This window comes from Solanum lycopersicum, chromosome 8 (genome assembly GCF_036512215.1).
Source record: "Solanum lycopersicum chromosome 8, SLM_r2.1".
Classification (NCBI taxonomy): Eukaryota; Viridiplantae; Streptophyta; class Magnoliopsida; order Solanales; family Solanaceae; genus Solanum; species Solanum lycopersicum.
The window spans coordinates 2,764,320-2,789,855 of record NC_090807.1 but is presented as its reverse complement, the minus strand read 5'-3'; the positions used below and the strand labels follow the sequence as shown (position 1 = coordinate 2,789,855).

The following is a 25,536-nucleotide window of genomic DNA, read 5'->3' as shown; positions in this document are numbered from 1 at the left end:
CAAAATAACTATTAAATGCCAAATAAATAAAAGAAAGTCTTTTTTTTTTTGGGAACAAATTAAAAATGGGCTATTCTTTTTTGGGAAAATTGTATATAAAAGCAAATTAATAACCTAAATTAAATGGAATAGCTAGGGTTTGATTTAATTGTGCTCCATAGCAAACATTAGCTAAAATTTGCCAGCGTCTCTCTCCCAAAAATCTCACTCGCCACTCTCGCTTTATACACAGAAGTGTATAATTTTATTTCTGTTTTGTATAAAGCGAGAGAAAATTGTATATACACATGCAAAAATGTATATCTTCGTGTTATACACTTAATTATACAATTTACAAACATTTTACTTCAAATATTGCAGAGAAATAGGCCAACGAATTATACAATTGCAAATTATACAATTGCAGTGAAATACAATTTTCTCTAGCTTTATACAACAGAAGTGTATATATTGTGTTTCTGTTTTTGTATAAAGCGAGAAAAACATATATCTTATTGCTATACACTTATAATTATGCAATATACATACATTTTAATTCGATTCAACAATATGCAAAATAAATTATACAATTGCAGCGAAATAGGCCAGCGAATTATACAATTTAGGCCAGCGAATTATACAATTTAGGACAATGAATTATACAATTGTATATGTATAGCAAATTATACAGTTTTATGTTTGCTATGGAGCGCAATTATGCAAAGTTTGCTATAGCATACAAATATGAATTTTTTGTTTGCTATATGTGAAAGTTGTCTTTCTTTTTTCTTTTTTACCAATTTAGTTTATAGATTGTCATATTATGTCATTTATTCAAAGGAAACTTCACATATAGTCACTTAAAAATAATTAATTACTCTGCATAACTATATTTTGATAATTACTATTTGTAGCTACATGTTATATGGAGGAGAGAGGCGAGCGATACTGGAAGAGAGAGGAAAGAGGCGAGTAATAGGGGGAAAAGAGTGGGAGAAAAGTGAATTGTATATGTATATTGATTAGATAATTGTATATTATACATATGTATTTGTATATATGACAAGAGAGATTGAAAGAGGGAGGAGAAAGGCGAGCGAGAAAAGGCAGAGAGTGGGAGAGAGTTGAATTGTATATGTATATAATTAATTGTATATTATACATATGCATTTGTATATAGGCAAGCAAAATTGGGAGAGAGAGTATAGAAGCGATCAAGATTGAGAGAGAGAGGAGAGACGCGAAGCGAGAGAGGACAGAGCGTGGGAGAGAGGTGAATAGTATGTATATATGTTAAATAATTGTATATTATACATAAGTATTCGTACATCCTGGCGAATTATACATATACAAATGTAACTAATTATACAAACTCAAAATCAGTCCACATAATTAATATATAATATTAATTACGAATAATAATTATAGCAAACTATAAATATAATAAGTAATTGAATAATAAAAGTTTGCTTTGTTGCGTAATTTTCCCTAAATTCAAAAACTTCAGTAGTTAAAGAGCCCATAATACAAAAGCCCATAATATTGGCCCACCTAGACCCATTAGCATCTTCTTCTTCCTGCAAGATCCATTTCCAGAAAAAAAAAATGAAAGAAAAAAAATCGACGCATCGCCAAACAGCATCCATCGCTCTCAGAATCTTGAAATAGTGAACGGAGTCGAATTGTATGTATTCCTTTTTCTTATTACTCTGTATTTTTTACGAAACCCCTTTTTTTTCCCATTGATTTTCATTGAATATCGTCTGAGTTATACTTAATTGTTTTGAGCTGTTTTCAGAGCATTTTAAAGCATATTTTTTGAAGTAGACTTGATTTTGAACTCCTAAACTTGGATGAATTGCTTCCTTTTTGTATTTTGTAAGCACCCAAAATAACAATTTTATTGATAGATTTTAAATCTAATACTCCCTCTATCCCGATTTAGTTTGATTGAGCAAGGAGTTTATGGAATAAAGGAGAGATTTTTAAAATTTTGTGGTCTTAAACTTGCCAGGTAGAAAGGTTCAAATATAGAATGAGAGGATTCTTTTTCAAACGACTGAAAAAGGAAAGTAAGATACTTAAATTGGGAAGGAGTGAGTACTATTCTCTGTTGCATTCTTGTAATTTGTTGTCCATGGATGTTTTTGGGAGTTATTTTTCTTACTATTTGCTGAATTTGTATTTTTTTTTGTATGAGTGATTAGGAACCTGATTACTGAGCTCTTGATAGGACAAAATATGATTTTGACACTATAACTAACGTGTTTTGGAATTAGTCGAAGTGTGCCCAAGCTAGCATGGACACCATGGTTATCAGAAAAAAGATTATTTTTTTGGAAAATGTACAATTGATCAGATTCATGTCTGTGATGCTCCTTTGGTTGGTCTGTTGATGTGAGAATAATATTTAAGAATCAGTGTATTTGGAATGATGTTGCAAATATTGTAACTTTTTTAGGAATGTGACGTGCCCTTTGTATGCGATTTTGTAGGCTTCTGATAGTTTTATAACCATGGGTAACGGCAGTATAAATCCTACTCATTTTGGAAAACTTGAAGCATGATCTTTGTTTACAGTGATTCTTTAAGGATGTAGTGTAAGTAATAGGTGTACTTTAGAGATGTATGTGACCAAGAACTTTCGTCACGCTATTCCACTTGAATGTGTAACTGTCTGTTCTGCGTAAGTTGGGGTTTATTAGTACATTATACATTTTTTTTTTGTTTTCGATAAAGATTACACCTTTCCATTTTCTTTATAAAATCTAACCAAAAAAAATAAAAAATTGAGATCCACTACCAGTGAGCTAAGCAAGTTCTACACCATGTTATTTCTAATTAGAAGAGAGTAGTTTTGACAAAACTGCTTTTATGCACTTATGAGGTCAACCCTTGGTGCTCTGCCATGTGCCAACACATGAAGGGCATAGGAGCAAAACTGTAAGAGTAGTAGGATCATAAGCACACTTTAAAGTTTTGCCTTTCTAAGGCAGATCAACTAGCCAGACTTCAATAAATAAATACCTGGAAATAGCAGCTACATGCTTGAACTGATGTCTACTTACTATTCACTTCAGAGTGATGAACAAAGTCACTAGAGTTGTATTGGAGCACTAACTGTTGAGCATTAAGCTTTGCTTTCTTTTGACATTTCTGCTTGATCTCTCCATTAATGTTTCAATGAATGTTTCTTAATTTTTTTTTCAGAAGTAATAGTTTTGAAGTAGTCTGCCTAACATTGATCCTATACATTTTAAGCTTTCTTAGAACAGAATTTGTGTTTCATCTTGTGTCCTCTATCTCTATTGAACTTGTTCATTTTCGTCATCTTTAGAATTAGTATTACTCATAGTGTTGCTCCATTGCTTGAAGTGCCAGAGCAATGCGAAACGATGTTTTACAATTCTAATAATGTGAAATAAAGCAATTTGGAAGAGACACAGTAAGTGATCCAAGGGAGAACCAGTCACTTCCTTGAATGTGACTTTAGAGATGAAAAGAGAAAGTAAAGGGAGGAGAGAAGTGTGGCGTTTTAGTACCTGTGTAGTAGGACTTCTATCCGTGTATCATAAACCGGGCCTTTTGCTACATTTGTACTCAGACTCCTCTCCTTGTTGTTTTCTTCTTCATCTTATTTTTCTAGTTTGCAATGGCTCTTCTATTTTTCTATATCTCTGTATCTGCTGAGTTGCCTCCTACTTCGGACTTTTTGTTCTTTTGATGTGTGGCCCTTCTCTTCTCTGCTTCTTCTGCTTCAATCCTTTTTCTCATTTTTTTGTTCTACTATCAATTGATTTCAATAGTTCTTTTTATTCTTTCTTGTCTGCTCTTTATTTCGGTATATCTCTGATTCTTGATTTATAAGTTGATTGATAAGAAGATAAGCAATGACAGTTGCAACTTAAGTTGATATTAGTGCAGCAGTCAAAGCAATCAAATATGAATATTGAACGCTGCCAATCTATTATTTTACTCATGATGGGTTGAAAACAAAAAAATCAGTCTTATAATTGAACTTATCTTTCTGTAAAATTGCTGAAACTAAATCATGTGTACTTTATGTTATAATTATGCTTTCTTTTTTCAAGAAAAAGATAAATAGCTTAGGATGGGCAGGTTTACATTTCAATCTGTTTCCTCATAACATTTAAACCTACCCATACAGAGTCCAATCTATTTGTCTTCCAGCTGTGCACTTCAGTAGTGAAAGGTTGACAATAAACTTTAATATATCATATTCATTTCTCAAGCGAGAAACAAGGATAATGCTGAATCCTGTTTGTTGTCTACCATCTATTGGTAAACAAAAATTTACAAAACGAGAGAGGTTTTCCAGAACTTCTTGGAACATTGTGTCAAAAAAAGGTGTCCGAAAGCACAAATGTCTTGTCATATCCGTGTATTATGTCCTCCATGTCAAGCCAAGTTAATTTCTGTGTACAAGGATAGGTACTCGATCCATTCTATTTATCCTTCCATTTTGTTTTCTGTTGCTAAAAAGGATATGGCTGTCTTAAGTTTCCCTGCTCCAATGCATTCCATAGCATTATTAGTTTCATCTGCAGTTGATGCTTTATTGATTTTCACACTCATGTTTGTGACTGTAGGAAACCACACTTTTGATTGAAATGAATGGTGCTTCTTCGGCCGGTGGTATAAGAGGTGCTTTATCCTATTGTGTGCAGCAAGTACGGCGTTATGATTATCATCACTACCTCTGCCTTCTTGAACTTCCAGCAAACATGCGGAAGGCTGCATTTGCACTCCGAGCTTTCAATGTCGAGACATCCCGAGCTATGGATGTTGCATCTGATCCCAAAATTGGTCTTATGCGCTTGCTGTGGTGGCAAGAAGCTTTGGACAAGATCTATTCAAACAAGGTGATTGAGCATCCAGTAGCTCAGGCCCTCACTTCTGTGGTATCTGAACACAAGGTTAGCAAAAGTTGGCTTAAACGAGCTGTGGAAGCCCGAATAAATGATGCGAATAGAGAAAATAATGATATTCCACAAACTGTTGAAGAATTGGAGCAATATGCTGAGGACACAACATCAACTATTCTGTACTCTACACTTCAAGCAGGTGGTATTAAATCCACAGCGGCAGACCATGCTGCTTCACATATTGGTAAGGCAAGTGGACTCCTTTTGTTACTTAAGTCACTGCCATACCATGCTAGTAGAAACCATCAGTTTTCATATATACCAGCCAAGGTGGCTGAGAAACATGGATTGTTGGTTCACCTAAGTGGTCAGTCAGAGATCAAAAAGGACTCGCGTGAGGCCCTTTGTGATGCAGTTTTTGAGATGGCATCTGTAGCTAATGCACATCTGCAGAAGGCTCGACAATTGGCCGGAAGTGTGCCAGCTGAAGCTCGTCCTGTGCTTTTGCCTGCTGTGCCTGCCCAAGTCATGTTAGATTCTTTGGCTCAGGTGCAGTTTGATGTGTATGATCCACGGCTGGCACAAGGAATCTTAGGGGCTCCCCCCTTGTTGTTTCAGTTGAAACTGAAATGGTATTCATGGAGGGGCAAATATTGACATTACCCTTTTTCATCCCTTTATAGAGTGTGTGTGTCACCAACCACTGACCGACACGAGTTATTGAATGCTTACATGAATAAATTGATGATTCTTTGGTTGATCCTGCTGGTGTTTGGTCCATACACGCGAAGAGAACATAAGCTACACGTGTTTGGATAAATTTCTGCAAGTACTTTGGCCGTCTGGTTTTGACTTTTGACAGTCGTGGTTCACTCTGGATTGCGGCTTTTTGGTTGAAGTGCTCGATTTTGTCTGGGAAACACAGCCAGAAAATCACAAGGAACAAACATATATTATTTGGTAAGCCATGTCGATTAACCATTCAATCTTTGTTTAATAGTGTTTCTCTATCTATCATCATCTTAGCTTACGAGTTTTGAAAACCGGCAAGTGTAGTGTGGGACTGACTTTGAATCTAATTCGACTCCAAAGCTAGCTCATGACGTGAGAATTTCTCAAGACCAGTTCCACATCTCAGGATCCAATGTGGGACAAACTTAACCAGATGTCATTTGTGATATATTTGGAGCAGTGGACACCTAGTGTGAAAAGGCATGTGAGGTCCTAATATGGATTATGCATGTCAAAGTTTGGACAACCATTTCTTGTTAATCATGTGTGGTGTCTGGATCAGCTTATATGCATCCCGACTAACTTTACGAGATACCTATTAACTCTCACCAACAACGGTATGGTACTCAGTAACTCTGTCAATCAAAACTAAGATAGATGAAAAAAATCATCTGATGTTTTTATCTCTACTGGAATTTGAACATTGAGACTTGATGTTTACTATTGTGAAACATGACTATTCAGAAATGAAAAAAAAAAATTGTATTTATTCTTGTCATTATCATATAGCATACTAGTGGTGAATTATAAGAACAGTGTTAGCAGACATAAGATAAGTTAAAAATTATATATGCCCATGTTGTTTCATGATTAAGTAATTGACAGCTTGAATTGAATATCTTTTATTAGTGAAAAACATTAAAACTTTTTTCCCCCATTCTTTATCTTTTTCTTTAGCATATTTGTGCTTGAGTATATGGTAGAGTATATGAAAGGAAAATAGTAATAATATCGATAATCAAAGTGTAGTCTCGTGATCAATGAATCGTTGAAAACAAACATACTTAGTATGAGTATTTTTCATGCGCTTAAGTTTTAGTAGACCAAATTATAGATTGGGTGCGTATATTGGTTTTAGAGACGGTATAACTGTATTAAGTATGAGTTCAGACGAACTTAATAACTTTTGCTTAAACTTTGTGTTGATGTTTAGTTTAATTTATGTTTTTATTAAGAAAATATTATGTTACTACGTTGTAAGTATTTACTTATCATTTGTATATAACAATTATGTTAAACAACTCTTCAAATATTAATCCAAAAGATATACCAATGATTTATTTGAATAAATTAAGAGTTCGGACATATACTCTTGTAAAAATAAATTTCTTTTATGAAAAGGCAAAAACAATAACTAAATTACATCTTCTCAAATTTCAGATTTGAAATTCTTTTTCCGAATGCGATAAAAGAAATTAACAGACTGATCACTAAATAAATATAAATATATACTAATTCCGACATGATTAAATAGTCAAAGACGAAGTTAATAAGTAGTGTATGTAATCACATACATTACTCTTCTCAAACTCGACATTCTTAATCTGAATGCGATAAAAGAAACTAACGGATTGATCGCTAAATAAATATAAATATGTACAAATTCTGACATGATCAAATAGTCAAAGACGAATCTAATAAGTAGTGAATGTAAGCACATACATTACTCTTCTCAAATTCAACATCCTTTTTCCGAATGCGATAAAAGAAACTAGCAGACACATCACTAAATTAATTTAAATATATACAAATTCCGACAGGATCAAATAGTCAAAGACGAATCTAATAAGTAGTGAACGTAAGCACATACATTAATCTTCTCAAACTCAACATCCTTTTTCCGAATGCGATAAAAGAAACTAACAGACAGACCACTAAATTTAAATCTATACAAATTCCGACATGATCAAATAGTCAAAGACGAATCTAATAAGAAGTGAATGTTATCACATACATTACTTTCTTCAGACACACGATAAGTTAAAAAAATCATACTCTTAAATTTTGTATTCGCTTCTAATTGCACCTCCAGCTCCGCCCCCCGCGACAACTCCCACCACGACTCGTGGCTGCGATTCTCGATTGAACGTTCTCGAATTCGGATATCCGACAAGGGATTTGGATCCCACCCGAATGATTGAACCCGTAAACCATTTCAGCCTCTCTCAACAAATCAACAAACAAAGGGTGATTAAAGTAAATCACAGGGACTAAAACTCTACATGCAACATCTTGTTTTTCACCAACATACACAGCCAAATGACCCTTTGGTATTTGGTTCTGATCCATCAATTCTGACCCGACCCGAATATAACCCGACCCGGGTTTTGCAAAATTGACACTTTTAACCCCATGCTTCAACAAATTTCCAAAATTACATAGCTTTGAAATTGCTTTGGTTGCACAATTGGAAGATCCCAAACGTTTGTAGCCCTTTTTTCTCCTATGAATAAACAACTTGAAAACTCTCACAAGTCTCCTACCAAGCCTAAATCCTCTCACTTTCATCATTTTTTTTCGATAATCGAAATCGATAAATAAAATTATAAGTCAATAACGTGCTTGTTTTCAAGATAACATACCTCCTTATACTGTCACACTCTAAGAACTGACGTTATCTGACTCTGAAGATCTTTGCCCGAAATCAAATCTCCCAACTTTTTCTTTGATGGAGACGGAATAATCTTATATCGTCCGACGCCTTTTACCTTTTTAGGAAGATCTTTACATCGAGATAAAAAGTACTCCTTTTCTTTGAACTTCACTACAAGAACTGACGCTTTCTAACTCTCTATGAAAATCTTCGCCCCTAGATATAAAGTATCAAAACTTCTCTTTGACAAAAAATATGTAACATGGGAATTTCAGTATGAGAACTGACGCTTTCTAACTCTCTACGAAGATTTTCACCTAGAGATCAAAAGAACTAAAAAAAATAATAATGTATTTGTTGAATTCTTGAAATTGGCTATAATATCATAGAGGATTTCAAGAACTTGTAAGTGACATTGCTAGGGATGATTTTTGGTCATTTTTTATTGAAAACTAGTGTTGTTTGTTTGTTTTTTTGATTCTTGGGATAGTTTGGCTTTTTTGTAGAAGTACAAATGATGATGACAAAGACCAACACTAACTATAAATGGGACAAAAAAGTACAGCAAGTATATAGAGAATCTTTATAATAAACTTTTTGATTAAGTTTGAATTGACACGTAATTATTATTGTTGTAATAAAAATTAAGAGATAATTTAAATAAAAGAAAAATAATAATTACTGAAGAATATCGTGTAATGAATGAGTTGCTCATTTTAAATTAGAGCTTTCAAATCAAGTTTTGAATATTGAATTTTTTTGATAAAAAATTTAAATTAATATTATTGGGGGGGGGGGGGGGGGGATGGGGTAGTAGTGTTTAGCACAAACAAGGTGAGACTTGATCAAAATTGTTTTGACTTTGAGTTTTTATGTTGCTTATATAAATAAATAAAAGGGAAATAATATGTGATAAAATTTGGTATGTTTTTATACTTTTTAAAAATATTGTTAAATGTGTTTCAATCGAGTTCTTTTGGAATGTTACATTTTGATGAATTCAATATAAGTGCGATATTATTTTTAAAAAATATAAATTATATTATAAAAAGTAATTAATAGTGATTTCTTTGATGTCAATCAATATCTGTACAATGTGACTCAAGTCCAGATCGGATGAGTTATTTTTATAACATTACAACCCTCTCAATCTCTCTCGTTTAACTCAAGTTATTCTATTTATATGATAATAGTTAAAATAACCCGTTTCAAGAAAATTATACCTTCATTAGTATACGTAACTTTCATAAATTTCTTATCGATAAAAATAAAATCAATTTAAAATCACACTTACTATATCTAGTAATACTGATGAATTTAATTCTCACCATCCTCATTTTTTAATTAAAATAATAAGTAATATGTGGGAAAAAGGGAAGTAAAAAAAAAAAAGAAATCTTGGCTATATGAAGTTTCAAAGGCCAGTAATTTTAAAAATAAATAAATTTAAAATGGTATTTATGGTTTTGTTTATTGTGTTTGATTTTGATGTTTGAATAAAAATAATATATAATGTTGTTATTTCTTTTTTTCTAAATTACTCACTTTTTACATGTGGACATTTTCTTTTATTGGACTTTATTTTTTTTAATTTTGAATTTGACTAATTCTTATAACAGAAAAGTTGGAATAACTTTTTTAAATAATGTGAGTGGGAATTATTTTTTTTATGTTTTATTAAAAAATTATGCCACGTAGGTCCATTTGATGTTTTATTTGGGATATTTCAAGTGGTACGGAACTTCTAATATTTTTTATTTAAAAAAAAACTTATTTGTCCTTTTCAATTTCTTGGTACGAATTTTGCCAACTCCGTACGAAATATTATTTTTTTCATAGGTAGCAATAGATACATTTGTTATAGTTATATATATACTAATAATATCAGTAATTTTAATTTATATATTTTATGAAGAAATGAAATTGTACGGATCATTATTTAGATACATCAAATTTACAACTGGTAAAATATATGTTTTTAAAGAAAAAAAAGTTATATCAGATATAACGTGTGGATATTATGATGTAAAAATAGATATATATATTTGTACGATATACATGAGGATAGTAATTAATGAAATATTTTACATCGATGATAAATAGAATCTCTGAGCTTTGTCATTTTACGAGCGGATTCATATTTAAATATTCATTAATTTCTTGATGTTAAACTAAAATAAATTAGTGGATTATAATTACTCTTAATTATTTAAATTTGTGTCGGTTTGCTTCACGGGTGTGATTAGCAAAGGATAATCACTTATTTTTGTCGAATTTATAATTAATTATTTGTTGTCTACTATAAAAATGGTATTTTAAACTTCTGCTAGTTGGAGGATATTTCTGAACAAGAAAAATATATTAAAAAGAAAAAAATTAATTTATTTCGAATCGTTCAGAATATATATACATGAGTCTTTTCACAAAATTACAATAAAAATATCTTTTCTTATTTCAACTCTCTCGCTTTTATAAAAAAAAAAAAATTTCTGTCTTGTTTTTCATACTCCTTTTATTTTGTTATCCTTTTTTTTTAATTTTATATTATATTTTGCATATTTTATGAATTTGAATTTGTTAATTGACGTAGTTATCCAAATGGATTAAGTACTAATTAACATTAAAATCCATTAGGTAAGAAGTTTCCATCAATTAATTAACAAGCTAATTAATATGTTGACTTTAGAGGGGAATCAATGTAAAAAAATTGATTCTAAACTGACCTTATTTAGAATCTTTTATTATTTATTGTAAAAAGAAGATTTTTTATTTTATTTTTTTGAGACGTTTTTTAATAACTTAACATGTAAATTGATAAATTGACAAACTTTGTTAAGCCAATCGAAAGAATTTGGATTTTTTTTATGTGTTTCAGATAATTATAGGGTTATTTTTTTATTTTTTTTAAAATGGTTCTTTTAAGTGATTATTTTTGCAATTCTTCTTGGGCTTGTGGTTTAAGCCTAACCGGCCCACTTATGTAGCCCAAGGTCAATCCATTTAGGTACAACTAAGATCATACAAAATTTCGGAAAATTTTATACAAATTTCATAGAGAGTTAATAACATTCTATTTCTACTCTTTTAGAATTATAAAAATTCCTTAAATGTGGTGGGATCCGAATACATCCCAAAAACATTTTGATACTTCGCGTTCTATTTTCAGATATATCGCTCATTTTCCCAATACATGGCAACTCTATTACTCAGCTTTCTGATACATTGTGTATAGTGATGTATCATGCCGATACATTGCGTAAAATAATATATTATGTTCGAATACATGGCGTATATTAATATATCCGACCGATATATTGCGTAAATGATGTTAATGAGAATAAAAGAGAATAGAGATTTTTGAAATTTTTTCAAATAATAGAGAATTTTAAAGAATATTATAAAATAAGTTGTATATTTAGGTAATTTATATTTTCGTCAGACGTCTATTATATCTTTTTAAGACAAATATTTAATAGATCATAAATTACGTGATGACATGTAAACCATTTGATTCAAGAGGAAATGAAAAATGTGATGAAGATAAGACGAAATAAAAAAAATTTCACAAATCATAAAATTCATGTATTGCATTATATTTTACATTATTATGATATAGAGTAAGAAGAAAAGAAAACACCGAAAAAGAGCTCTAGAGTTTAGTTGTATGAAACACTAAATAAAATTTATATTGAATAATAAACTATATTATAGATTTAAGTTGGTAATATTTTCACCCACCAATTCTCATGTACTCATATTGAAGTCTATTAATTTAGGTTTACGTGAAAAAATTATTTCATGTTTTGATCTAAGATTTCAATTCTTCCGTGTTTCAGAAGTAACATATTCTTCCATGAAGCTAAGGTCCAAAATATGGAAGAAACAAGCGTTTCCACGACTTTACTATACATTGTGCTCGAACAGTTAATGAACAACTTTTATGCATAGTTATAGATTTATTCATCTTACTTGAGCAAACCTCTTTTTTTTCTTTTTCCACCCACTTAAAAGGAGGTTCAAGATCTCATTTATTCTCCGGTATGACTTGAACCTTCAACTAATCGTACTTATTTTTCAATATGATTTTGAATATTCGACTAATTAAATATCGACACCGAAGATAGTAAACTATTTGAGTAAATCTTACTTGTCTAGTGTAGCTTCTTTGATAACTACAAATAAAACCTTTTTAATTTACTAAAAAAAGAAACCTTTATGATCTCTTCTTTGATAAATGACTATTAACAACTACATCTAGCTAGAGGTTTTCAAATCAATAAAATGGCAAAATCATTTAATGAGAAATGAAACTTTCCTTCTAACATTTAGCCCATAACAAGGACTTGCCTATGTAATAAAATGATCAAATATTTAAAATTTATTAACTCGATTAATTCAAGTTCAAAGTCCTCTAAACTTTAATTTAATGTCTAGATGTCAATTAAAGGATAATGAAAAATTATGTGACATGTAACCAATTTGATTTAAAAGGAAATGAAAAATAAGTCGAAGATAAGACGCAAAATAAAAAGATTTCACAAATCATGAAATTCATGTATCGCATTGCATTGCATTACATTATTATGATATACAGTAAAGAAAAAAAAATAAAAACACTGGAAAAGAGCTCTATAATTTTTCATTACCTAAGCTCTTTTCCATCTTTTTGTACATATTATAAAACAAAGTTGTTATATTACATAACTCTCCCAATAAAGAGTTATTCAAGCTCAATCAAAGAAAACCAAAAGTTAATTATAAAGCCCAAAAAAGAAGGGAAAAAAAAAGAAGAAGAAGAAGAAAGTGTTTTTTTTTTTGTTGTTGTTGAAAAATGTGAAACTGAATTCACATTTTTCTAGTAGTGACAGAGTGTGATCCTGTACGTCTTAGTGACAAACTGGTCCAGAGTCCTCGAGTTCAATCCCCATTTCTGCAAGCCTCTTCTCCTTGTACACGTACGTTTTCGACGTATACAAGAAAACCATCAAGTTCAACACACTCAATATTGCCAATAGCCAATAGAAATCATGTAACTTCCCTTGATTCAAATTATCAGCTATCCATGGATGTTTTGTCCCAGTAACCATATGTACAATTGTAACCAAAATTGAACTAAAGAAAAACCCTAATGCTAGGGTACTTAAAAATAGGCCAGTACTCATAGTTTTCATACCTTTTGGACATTCTCTTAAGAAAAAATCCAATTGGCCAATGTATGTAAAAGCTTCACCTGCCCCAATTAGCAAGAATTGTGGAATTAGCCAAAATACACTTAATGGAATTGTGGCATTTGGGTCATTTGTAAGCCCATTTAAGTGGGCGGTGTTTAATCTTTTAACCTCAGTTAAGGCAGATGCAATCATGGCTATAATTGAAAGGATTAACCCTATGAAAATTCTTTGCAATGGGGTGAGTCCATGGCGTTTGTTAGCGAAACGTCGACAAATCGGAACGATGACTCGATCGTAGAAAATTACGGTCAAGAGGATGGCTCCAACGAAGAACGCGGTGAGCGAGGCGGGCGGGATTTCGAAGGATTTACCGATGTGACGATCCATAGTGGTTGCTTGTGAAACAGAAAATGTGGTCATTTGTGCATAGGTAGTCCAAAACATAATGGTTGTGGCCCAAGTTGGTAACATTCGGAATAACAATTTTACTTCTTCAACATCTGTTAATGTTGAAACTTTCCACTTGTTCACAACATTACTTTCAAGTCCATCTTCCTTAATGGCTGCCTTGTCCAAGAATCTGAAAAAATAAAAACAAAATCGGGTTCACGATTTACTTTTTATACATGATATACATAAATTATACATGATATACACAAATTATACATGATATACACATATAATACATGATTATAAAAATATGATGTGCATTTTTTTGGTTTTGTATGTAGTACTCGTACTGAAGTTCGGCTATTTTGAAGTTTAAGATCCATATAAATTCTAAGGACCGACCATATAATGTATATTTACACAATCAAATCAAGTAATTGGTGCGTGTAACTTTATTTAATAACATTGATACGTATTCTAAAATAAATAGAAAACAACGTGCTTTAATATTTTACTATCTAAAAAATCTTGCTATATTATTAGTATATATAACATAAAATATAACAAGAGCATTAAAATAAAGTTGGAGTGGCTCTACATGTTATAATAAGTAATAAAATATTAGTAAGTCAAATATCAAAGTATCTCACAATATTTAATAGGTTTTCCATTTCAAAATAGAGATAATTATAGGGATTTGATTAATGAAATGTTGATTAATTTGGTTAATGGTTGTTATCAAAGATTGGCCAACTCTATAATATTGGGATTGGGGATAAGTTCACAACTTGGCACCAACTTTTTTTTTTAAAAAAAAAAATATTATGCAAAATAATGCAAGTGACTAAGTCAATATTTCAATTAAAAAAACTTCTCATTTGTGGTTTATATTAATTAATTATTATTAGTCCCCTTGAAACTTTACAATGAATTTCCTTCATCCAATTTTTTTTCATGATTCAAAAAGGAATCTACTTTTTTTACAAAAAATAAAGAATTCAAAAAATAAAATAAAATCATAGTCCATAAAACTATGAGTGTTGATTAATAATTTTCACACTATCAAATATAATCTAACTTATTACTAGAATGGATTTACTCTCTTATTTTAATTTATATTAATAGCTAGTTTCACATATTAAGAGTAGTAGTTAGTTGATGGCGTGAATAACATTAACATAGTCTAAGTTAAAACAAAATATATTTTAAGAGAGACGTTCGTTAGAGATTAACGTTTTTTTCAGTAGTGAAGATGGGAGAAACTAAAGAACTTATCGATATTAATAACTAGTTTCACATATTAAGAGTAGTAGTTAGTTGATGGCGTGAATAACATTAACATAGTCTAAGTTAAAACAAAATATGTTTTAAGAGAGACGTTCGATAGAATTTCGCGTTTTTTTCAGTAATGAAGATAGGAGAAACTAAAGAACTTACAGATATTCCTTGCTATGAGGCAATTTTTGCTTTCTTTTTTTGTGTCCTTCACCAAAAACATTGTCATCAATTTCATAAAGTAGTGATGAATCTGATGGCAATTCCATATGCCTATTTCTCCAAGCAGCCACAAATACTGATGCAATTTGTGTTAATGGACTTCCAACAAGTTTTTTAAACCTATACTTTCTTGTACCAAATAAGAATAATACAAGTGCAATAACAATTGCACATGCACAAATTCCATAACCCCATTCTCTTCCCAAATTATCTTGTACATAGACCAATATTGTGACTGCACCTAGTGAACCAACATTTATGAAGAAAAAGAACCAATCAAAGAATTTTATCATTTGTCCTTTTTCCTTTTCGTTCGAATCGTCGAATTGGTCGGTCCCGAATCCCGATACACTCGACTTTAGACCGCCCGTACCAAGGGCGGTCATGTATAGCGCGATGTATAGGACCATGAGTTGTTTGCCGTTAGCCGGGATGCATGATGAGCTACCTTGTTCACATTTTGGTGGTCGCAGACTTGGGACTATGGTCGAAATGGTCAAGATTGTAACACCCTATTCATCATAACAAAGGATAATTTTTTTCGTTAGAATTTAACTTATGTATACTGATAAATGACAATACACAAGTAGTTTATAATATCAAGTCAACTAATAGTAAATACGTATAGGTAATCGACAATAACATATCCAGTGATCTCAGGAGGGTGAGGTATCCGCAAGTCTCATTCTTAACTATCCTATGTGAAGTAGAAAGATTGTTTCTGTTTTTCAGACTTTTTGTTTAACTTTTTTTTACCATCGACCCACCTCACCATATTTTTGAAATTATTAGTTTATGATTTAATACCATCTATTCATCTTTGTAGATAATCTACTATAACAGTTTAAAATATATGACCGTTATAAAAATAAATATTCTGTTAATATATAAGTTGAATTTTTTTTAAAATTATTATTAATTTCTTTTAAATTAACTTATATGCATCGATAGTCGATAGTTTAAAGAATGATCATTGACCTAGCTAACGAAAGAAATGTTCTTCCTCCTCCCTCCTCTTTATCCAATCATCATTGATCTTCTTCATATACATGTTCGATTTTCCTCTTCACAACAAATTAATTAAACCAAATTGTCATTTAAAATTTCACTTTCTCCAATTTCCTCTTCACAACAATTATAATATTACTAATTATTTTTTTTTAATGAAATTAAATCAATTCGAGATTCCTCATCACACACTTCCACATAATTAGAAGGATTAAAATTATTGATTTTTATGACCAAAGAAAGAGTCTTGTTTGATGACTATGTTAAGTCCAATGTGATAATAACACACTCAAATATGAATGAATTGATTGATTTATTTATTTTTGGACACTTACTATTGCTTGAACTGTGGCAAATATTCCAATTGTAAGATACCTGCATTTATAAAAAATAAATAAATAAGAATTTAAGTAATTTTACGCGATGACAGGTGTAAAAAACTAATATCTCGTAAAAGATAATTATAAATTTGACACGTTAGTAACATTATTGCATGGTGACAGTTATAATAAATGATAAGTAACATGCTATAACACGTTAATAAATACGAACCTTCCAAGGAAAGTGTCAGCAATAAAACCACCAAGCAAAGTGAGCATGAAAGAAGTTCCAAGAAAATTGGTGACATTATTGGCTGCAGTAGCATTGCCTAAATGCATAGTTCCAGTCAAATAAGTCACCAAGTTTACAGCAATACCTAGTGTGGTTAGCCTCTCCACAGCTTCAACACCTATTATTTGTTTTTAAAAAATCAAAAACATTAATGAAATAATAATAAAATAAAATTAAAGGCAAAAGATTCGAGAATAAAGAGTGACAGATTCAAAATTTAAAGATTGTGTATTTTGAATATTTGAAAGATAAGATGTCAGATTTGTCTCGTGAACAAGCACAAGTACTAAAACAAATATAGGAGCACCATTTCTTGTGTAACCATAGAAGACTCAATCGAGTAGGCAAGTCAAGGTCCTACGAGTTAAGTATCCTCCAAAACGAAAAAAAGAGACACCCATCGAGTTCGATTCTTCTAAGTTGGGTTTGATAAATTAAATATGATCCAAAAATATCAATGTTTACACACAACACCACCTTTGAATAATCACATCATTAACATGATGATTTTATATCAAAACACTTTTTCTTGTAGGCGAGTCAATGTCCTACGAGATAGGTAGGTACTCGCTAGAGTACCATCTCAAAAGAAAGAAAAAAAGATATATCAATCAAATTCGATACTTTTAAGTTGAGTTATCGAACTAACTTAACCAGAAATGTTGTGCTTACACACCAGATAACTCGAAAAAAAAAGAAGAGAAAAAGCAAAACCAACACACCTAAAATCATTGCACCACTTGCCCAACCACCAGAGGAGGATCTAAGAGATGGCCTTCCTTTGTAATCCCAAGCATCAGGGAGAGTTTTTGCATCATTTTGTGTCTCAGGAAGTGACATTTTTGCAAATATTCTAATATTTACTTTTTAGCCACAAAATTGGATCCAATGAGCAATGAGAATTATTAAAAAAAAAAATGAAAGGTGTATTTTTATTTATTTTTGTTGAGAGCTAAAAGAAGATTGATGATACAAAGGCCATGGTATAGATTCAATGATTCCATTACCCTTTTATAGACATTGGCCATGAGACAACTCAATTGCTATTTTAGCCACTTTTTTTAATACATTTGAAATTTTATATTCAACATGGTCTACTTTCAATGGTAGTAGCAACTCCCCCAGGGTTGTCATTCCTTTTTGCCTCCCCCCCCCCCACCCCCCAAACACACACACCTTTTTTTTTTGGTTGGATAGGAAATTATCTTTTTTAAAATAATATTTGTATCGAATAAACTCTTCTAACATGAGCTTGATCATATTGTCAGCCTCAAGTCCAAATATAAAAGAGGATTAATGTGGTAAGTTTGGCATCAAAGAGTTATACTTAGTTAGATATCAGTGAGAATTAATATAGTCGATCTAAACTTATTTAGGAATGAGACGTAGTTTTTGTGATTTATTGAAGCATTTAACCATCACATGCAAACGTTTTTAAAAAGAGATCTAACATATTTTTTATCTACTTCAAATTATTTTATGTCGTAACACACCCTCTCGTGTGTGTACGTGAGCCTACTATTTTTTCATATGTCAAACACATGAATTTTTTTTTTTTGCTTTGTGAGTGTTCGTGAAATTTGAATTTAACATCTTTTATCTGTTATAACATACAACTATACGTAAATGTGGGATTAACTCATCTAAAAAATTAAGTTATCGAAAATATATATCAATTGAATTTACTTTTTTTTTTTAACACAACATGCATATATATCCCAAAGATTTTGTACACTCATATAAGAATCTTGTGAGTAAATGTAGCCTTCAAGAAATTGGTCATGACTCATGTGCATCAATATTAGAACATGCAATGTAATCTTCATCATATACAGAAATAGGGACTTTATGGCATGCAACTATTAGATTTTTTGTTGCTAGCCATTAAATGATTTAAAGTAGTTGTATGGAATTTATTGATTGACAAAAACTAAACCATCTAATCATTCTGTGGTAGGGATTCACTCAAAATACTGGAACTATTAATAATTATATGATTTAGTATTAAAGTTTTTAGATGAATTATATGGTTCTCGGTAATTTGTATCTGATCGTCATATGTTTGTCTCTCGAAAGAAAATCAAATATGGTATTTGAATGTATTTAACTGGATGTAGATTTTTAAGAGAGAGAAAGAAATCTTCTGAAGCGAGATTCAGAATTTAAAGACGTTATCATATACTTATTTGCATGGTTACGAAGTAAAATATCATTTATTATGATTAAATTGTAAAATTAAATTATTTTTGAATTTTATTAAATTTCATTTCAAACCCCACCCTAAATGATTAACACAAACATTGATTGTATTTCTTTTCCAAACCAATTTTATCTGATAGAATTTTCAAGGTCCTTCTTCCACCAGCACAACAATTTTCTTTAAAATAGATGGCAACAAGCACAACAATTAACATGTTACACATGTTTTTTAAAATTCTCATCTATAATTAATCTCATTTTCATCAAATTAATGTTAAAATGTATCCTTATACACAAAAAGAATTAACTTAAAAAAATATATCATTAGTTGTTTTTTTTTTAATAAATACATCTGTTAATTTCATTTTACTTGAAATCGTCTTTAATGAAATTTCTGATTCTCGCACTATTAGTTTCAAGGATCAAAACTTCATTTTCCTGACCATTTCTTGTTTACAATATGCTTTTACTTTAATATACATTTTTCTTCAATAAAAAACAACTTCAGTAAATAAAATTGTGAATCTTCATACAAACAATCAATTAGATTTATTGTTAATTTATTTTAGTTTATAAATATAAATTATACAGAATTACATATTACGGACTGTTTTTAATGCAAACGATTTCTTTGTGAAGACATTATTTTATATGAATTATACCAATAAATTTTCGATCACATAATTTGTGTCTCTTATAATGAAAAAATAAATCAATCTTAGGTGTTGACTTACCAAATCCAACGTTCACAAAATAAAGAAAAAAACGAGGGAAAAAAATAAGGATCGAAATAAAGAATTAAAGGAATTCGAAATTAAAATTATTTTTCTTTCATATCTAATTTCATACGTATATAATTACTGGCATGTATATAATTACTAACATGCCAGTATAAGTATTACTTTTTTTATTCTAAATTAGAAATTTTAGATGCACCTTTATTAGTAAATACTTTACTATTTGATGTGAATTTATTTTTTTACCTGAAACTAAATTTAATCATAATGAATGAGATTTATTTCATGACTCGATAAGTGTGTTGTTTTAACGGGTATAAAAATAATACTTTAATTTGATGGTTCATACTTCACCAAAATAGAGTTTAATTTTTTTTTTATTACACTCCTTCATCTTATTGTCCAAATATCGTCACACAAGAAGTTTCTAAATTTTGAATTTCTAATTTATCACACTAAAATTATAAACATTATATAACTCGATGAAAATTCGCAAAAAACGACTAGACAAATTATAAGTGTCAATTATTATTTAGCTAATAAATTCGGATTATTGATCTTAACAATAGATTCATCCACCCATGACTAGTATTAATCAAAGTCATTAGAAAACAATAATAACAAATTTATTTAGTCATCACTCTACAAATTATACATGTGTCAACAAAAAAACTAAAATAATTAGTAAATAGTACTATCGAAGTGGACTTGTAAAAATAAAATAAAATAAAATTAGAAAAATAATTTTCTTCCCATTCTTTCACGAGGTCCAAGAGCCAGTCACAAATAAATTAAAAAATTTATCATACAATTTTCAAAAAAATAATTTTTTTGATTGAAAAGTCCACTCCAATAATTTTGGTTTCTTGATTTTATTACTAATAGAAAAATGATTTATAATTGAAGAGAGATATAGATAGAGATATATAAGAACTTGCCCACGTCTAACAAGTTATAATTAGCTAGCTGCTGGATAAGGGTTAGAAAAAAAAATTACGATATATTTTAATAAATAATTATTGATTTTAGCAATAATTTTTATTTATTGACATTTATAGTAATACTATATTAAAATCTGTCATATGTATTAAACGTGAATTATATATATGAGTTATAATTGTATTTAAAATAATTATGTTTGTTTGGTAAAAATTTGACACATTGTATTATATGTGAATTAAAATGTGTGATAAATGAATTGTTTATCATTAAAATTTGTATTATACATAAATAAATAATTGTTTTTTGTAATATGAATTAAACTTGTATTATAAATGAATTAAAAGTGATCAAGTGAAAAAAAAATATTATTGCTATAAATGATAAATATTTTTGTTATTATAGTATATTTTACGTAAGTTTCTCAAAAAGAATTTAAAAAATTAAATGTTTTATTTGACTAATTTATGCAAATGTCCCCTTTTTAAGTTTAACTAAATTTTGGGAGAAAAAAATTGATGTGACTCAATAAAATAAATTAAGTTTTTATAGTTACTCAAAATTATAGCGGTAGTTTTTAAAAGAGTTACATAATATAATGTTAATTTGAATTATTGATAGCAAATAGTACTAATTATAAGATTTTAAGGTTGTTTAAAAAATATATTTAAACCATAGTTTAAAAGTTTATAAATTACACGAAAGAAAAAAACACCAAAAAGTGTGTCATTTATTAAATAGTTATTTTAAAATAGGGATAACGGGAGATTTTTTTTAAACTTTTTTTTTTAGGTTATACCATATATTAATTATTATATATAATAAATACTTGGCTCTAAGTTTGTGATAGCTTATAATTAATGATTCCAATTAGGATGGCGTAAGCTTAATTTTAATTATCAATGAATCAAGTAATTATATTGGTGGACCTAATTTAAACTAATTTTCATGGAGGGGCCGTTAATTATTTTTTTATATGTTTAACTTTTTCGACTTTTAAGAATCTTCAATGGACATCTTATGTTTGGCCACTTGTCTTAAAATTAAGATGTCATCTATAATTAATTAGGTGCTTAATTATAATTAATCTTTTTTTCATTAAAATGGCTTATGGCTAAAATAGTCAAATTTTGTTTATAAAACAAGAGACAAGAATTTTCTTTACATTAATGTATGAAATAATTAATCCAACCAGAAAAAAACGTCATATATCTTTTGTCCTTCATTTATCTTCTTTTCTTCGTGACATTATAAGATTCATATTTAATTTAAATAAAAAAGGTTAAAAATATTTTAAATTTATTTGAAATAGAAAATTTATTCTTTATTTTGGTTTTAGAATAAAAAAGTTCTAATCGTTTGTCAGATAATAAATAAATATACCTTTCATCAATCGAATAACTCAAAACATATTTTTCAACAAATAATCCATCCAAAAAAAGGAAAAAATCAATTTTACTCTTGAACTATTCGAACTAATCAGAAACGCATTATATGCTACTAAAAATCGTATATAGCACTTATTTTATGAAAAAAATGACTCTTTTTTTTATTTAATTATTATTTAATATTTATTTTGAAACTCGATAAATTTAAATTCGTATGATATAAGGTCATCGATAGAAAACCAAATGACTAAAAAATAATTTGTTACTTAATATTTGAGACTCGGAAAATTGTTTATGGCCTTTATCCATTTGATAAGCTGAAGGGGCACCAAAAATAATATATTTTTTATAATGTTTAAATTATTTTAATAAATCAATGTTTGATGTTCATTTGACATAATATATCTATAAATATTATATTGTAATAATATTATAATAACCCTTGATTCTTGTCTGTCACCACGTCATTCAAGTTGCAACCCCTGAGGTTTTTAGAATTAATGTCTGATTCAATAAAATAAAATAAATTATATATTTTAACACAATTATTTAATTTTTCGATTGGCGTAGCATATTTGACGAGTGGCTCGATTAATTCAGATCTGATATTAAAAATTTATTTTGAGAACAATATTATATAAACAAAAACATATCGCATGATTTTATGCTGATCATGAGTTTTAATTTAAAGAATCACTCGAATACCATTGCTACTCTATCAATTTAACTTTAAATTACATCGACGATAGTTATAAAATAAACAGACAACAATTAATATATTCAAACGATTTCTATTACTCTTTAATTTTAACTTTAGCAACAACCCTTAAACAATTGTGACCTCACCTTAGCCGCCACAATATTTTTAATATAAATAATTTAAAGTTAAAAATTGTGTACCTAAGTTTAATTTAGAACCCAAGTTGATTAATTAAACGTTTAAAATCAAACTACAAATTCAATTTTTTTATAAAAAAAATCATTTGAACTAATTGAACTCAAAGTCATAGTTTTTATCATAACTATACGTATATATGGTAATATTTGTTCTGTTGTATGGGTTAAAATTGTGAATTTTATAATATTTTACATCTAAATTAAAATCACCTTACAAAAATAAATTTTTCATTCTTATAATTTGTAATAAAGAGATTATTGCACATTAGATTATGGAACTCAAAAGAGTTAATCATTTGAAATTAACATTTTTGAGACAAAGTTATTGTTTTTTAATTTATATAAATGGAAGGAAACATTAAAAGTATATAAAAAATAGAGTCTCGATTTTTCTTGATGTAGCTGATAAAATTGATGTTATGTAATCAGAATTATTGTTACAAATTAGAATTGTGGAAAAAGCTTCTCGTAGAAATGTTGAGTAAGACTGTATAAAAAAACATATATGATCTGACATTTTTTCGAATCTAACAAATGACGAGAGTTTAGTGATTGAACTGTGATAATATAAAAAAAAAACATTTTATTTATCAATAATTAACATTGCCCACCTTAGTTGCTAATCTAATAATACATGTTCGAGTTTCCTCTTCTCAATTTCAATTTCATTCAACAATTTAAGATATTGTCTTATTCAAATGTTATTTTTTTCTTTTATTTTTTTTTAGTAATTCATATTCGAATTTCCTCTTCACAATTCATAGTTTCTTTTGTAATATATATAAAATTAATTAATTCCAAAGTCCATTTTCCCCTTCTCAAATAGCAAAATTTTGTTGTATTTTTTCTTCATTATATTTGCTCGTGATCCATCTTCCTCTTCTCAAGAGAAAATATTCCCCCTTTATAGTGACAAGAAAATTAATTTAAATTACATTGAAATGGTAAAATAATTACATGTTGTTAATAAAAAAATAATTATAAACTAATTTTCTTATGAGCATTATATTGGCATTATGCATGACATGCATATTGGTAAATGAAATAATTGTTCGTAACAAGTAATTGGTATTTAAGTTGAACATTTAATGAAGTATAAATGTCTAATCAATTTAACTCAACATAACATAATTATACACAAGAAGCAACAAAAATGCAATTCGTTGAATTAATGCTTTATTTTAGATAAAAATAAATTTAAGAAAAATCAAATCTGTTTTTCATATTTATGTACAAAAAAAAAGCAACATGAATATCATCCAGGGAGCAGTGGTAAGTACGTATTTATTTTTAATAAGAGTTTTTGGATTCTGCATGTGTAATCAATCACCTTCAATATAGAGATCGGAGTTTTACCTCTCAAAAGTGAAATTTTCTGAGACGAATTCAAATTAATCGGACTCCAACATGGATACCATATATTAGACAGAAACCAATAAAAAAAAATTTCTTCTAAAATTACATTAATAATCTAAAACTACATGGATCAACTTCAAATCCTGACCCTTTAAATTAGAGATGGACGGCCAGATTTCCTTTTGTAAACCTCAATAATGTTGAAAGCTAATGCCCAACTGCCCAAAATATATAGTTCTCTTTAAATCATTTGACATTTGTAATACATTATTAAGATTAATTTGTATTCGTATTATGTAGGGTTCATTTAAAAAAGAAATATTTTTTCGCCAAAAGTTATTTTCATTTTAAGAAGTCAAGCCCAAATATAGAAAAAATGATAATATATTTCGAGCTATTATAAATGAAAAAAAAAATATTGGTGCCCCTTCATCTAAAAACTAGCGCACATATGTCTTTCACTCTAACAGAAGATTAAATAATGACATGTGACACAATTTTATCCGTTGATTCAATATTTAATAAATATCGATTTTGTGAATAAAATTATAACATGTATATATTCAATAGTATAAATGATATATATACTCTAGTTTTCGAACGACAGAGACACTAATATTCTAAAAGTATAACGAAACATATCTGCATATCATTTATGACAATTTTATTTTTTCCCTTTTTATAAAAAGATGGGAGAATCACGTTCATTCCGTCATTTTTTTTAATGTTGACTATCCAAAATATTTGAGTTTGAGGTACGACAAAGGTAACCTTTTAAAATGTGAGTTAACAAAACTTAATAACTTTTAACTTAAATTTTATCAAATTTTAATTCTAAATTTTAAATATCATGTTTATAAATTCAAATATATAAACATTATTTCAATTTATTTATTTTTTACATAAAAACATAATTAAACCATATCCAATCACTAAAATTATCACCAAAAATAAATTTGAAAGAGTGGGGCTGAGCTAACAGGGCCAAGTGGCATATCCATAAACAATTTTTAGGGCCCGTTTGGATGGGCTTAATAAAAGCTGCTTTAAAAAAGTACTTTTAGAAGTGCTGAAATTTATTTTTAAAATAAG

General features: G+C 29.1%; 3 protein-coding genes across 11 annotated transcripts; 1 reads left to right on the top strand and 2 right to left on the bottom strand.

Moving 5' to 3' along the window:
- Positions 1-1,523: 1,523 nt before the first annotated feature.
- On the top strand, positions 1,524-6,366 carry LOC101266144 (uncharacterized). Of its 9 annotated transcripts, none has more exons than XR_011210998.1 (4): positions 1,530-1,663; positions 1,994-2,051; positions 4,590-5,825; positions 5,922-6,366. XR_011210998.1 is itself a non-coding variant. In XM_010326295.4 (3 exons), the coding sequence occupies exon 3, from the start codon at positions 4,611-4,613 to the stop codon at positions 5,520-5,522; it is 912 nt and encodes a 303-aa protein (XP_010324597.1). In that variant the 5' UTR covers positions 1,530-1,663; positions 1,994-2,051; positions 4,590-4,610; the 3' UTR covers positions 5,523-6,366. The 9 variants fall into 9 exon arrangements, 3 of the variants coding, with proteins under 3 accessions (XP_010324597.1, XP_010324596.1, XP_010324598.1); XR_011211000.1 differs by having other exon boundaries at positions 1,994-2,075; positions 5,958-6,366; XR_742588.4 differs by having other exon boundaries at positions 1,994-2,075.
- Positions 6,367-7,673: 1,307 nt separating this feature from the next.
- Positions 7,674-8,168, bottom strand: LOC101258390 (auxin-responsive protein SAUR36-like). Its single transcript, XM_010326292.4, has one exon. The coding sequence runs from the start codon at positions 8,166-8,168 to the stop codon at positions 7,674-7,676; it is 495 nt and encodes a 164-aa protein (XP_010324594.1).
- A 4,615-nt stretch (positions 8,169-12,783) lies between these two features.
- Positions 12,784-17,953, bottom strand: LOC101265846 (protein NRT1/ PTR FAMILY 6.3). Its single transcript, XM_004244524.5, has 5 exons — positions 17,651-17,953; positions 16,869-17,046; positions 16,652-16,691; positions 15,249-15,820; positions 12,784-14,001 (listed from the first exon to the last, which is right to left on the bottom strand). Exons 1-5 carry the CDS (start codon positions 17,766-17,768, stop codon positions 13,137-13,139), a joined length of 1,773 nt encoding a protein of 590 aa, XP_004244572.1. The 5' UTR covers positions 17,769-17,953; the 3' UTR covers positions 12,784-13,136.
- Between the last annotated feature and the right edge of the window lie 7,583 nt (positions 17,954-25,536).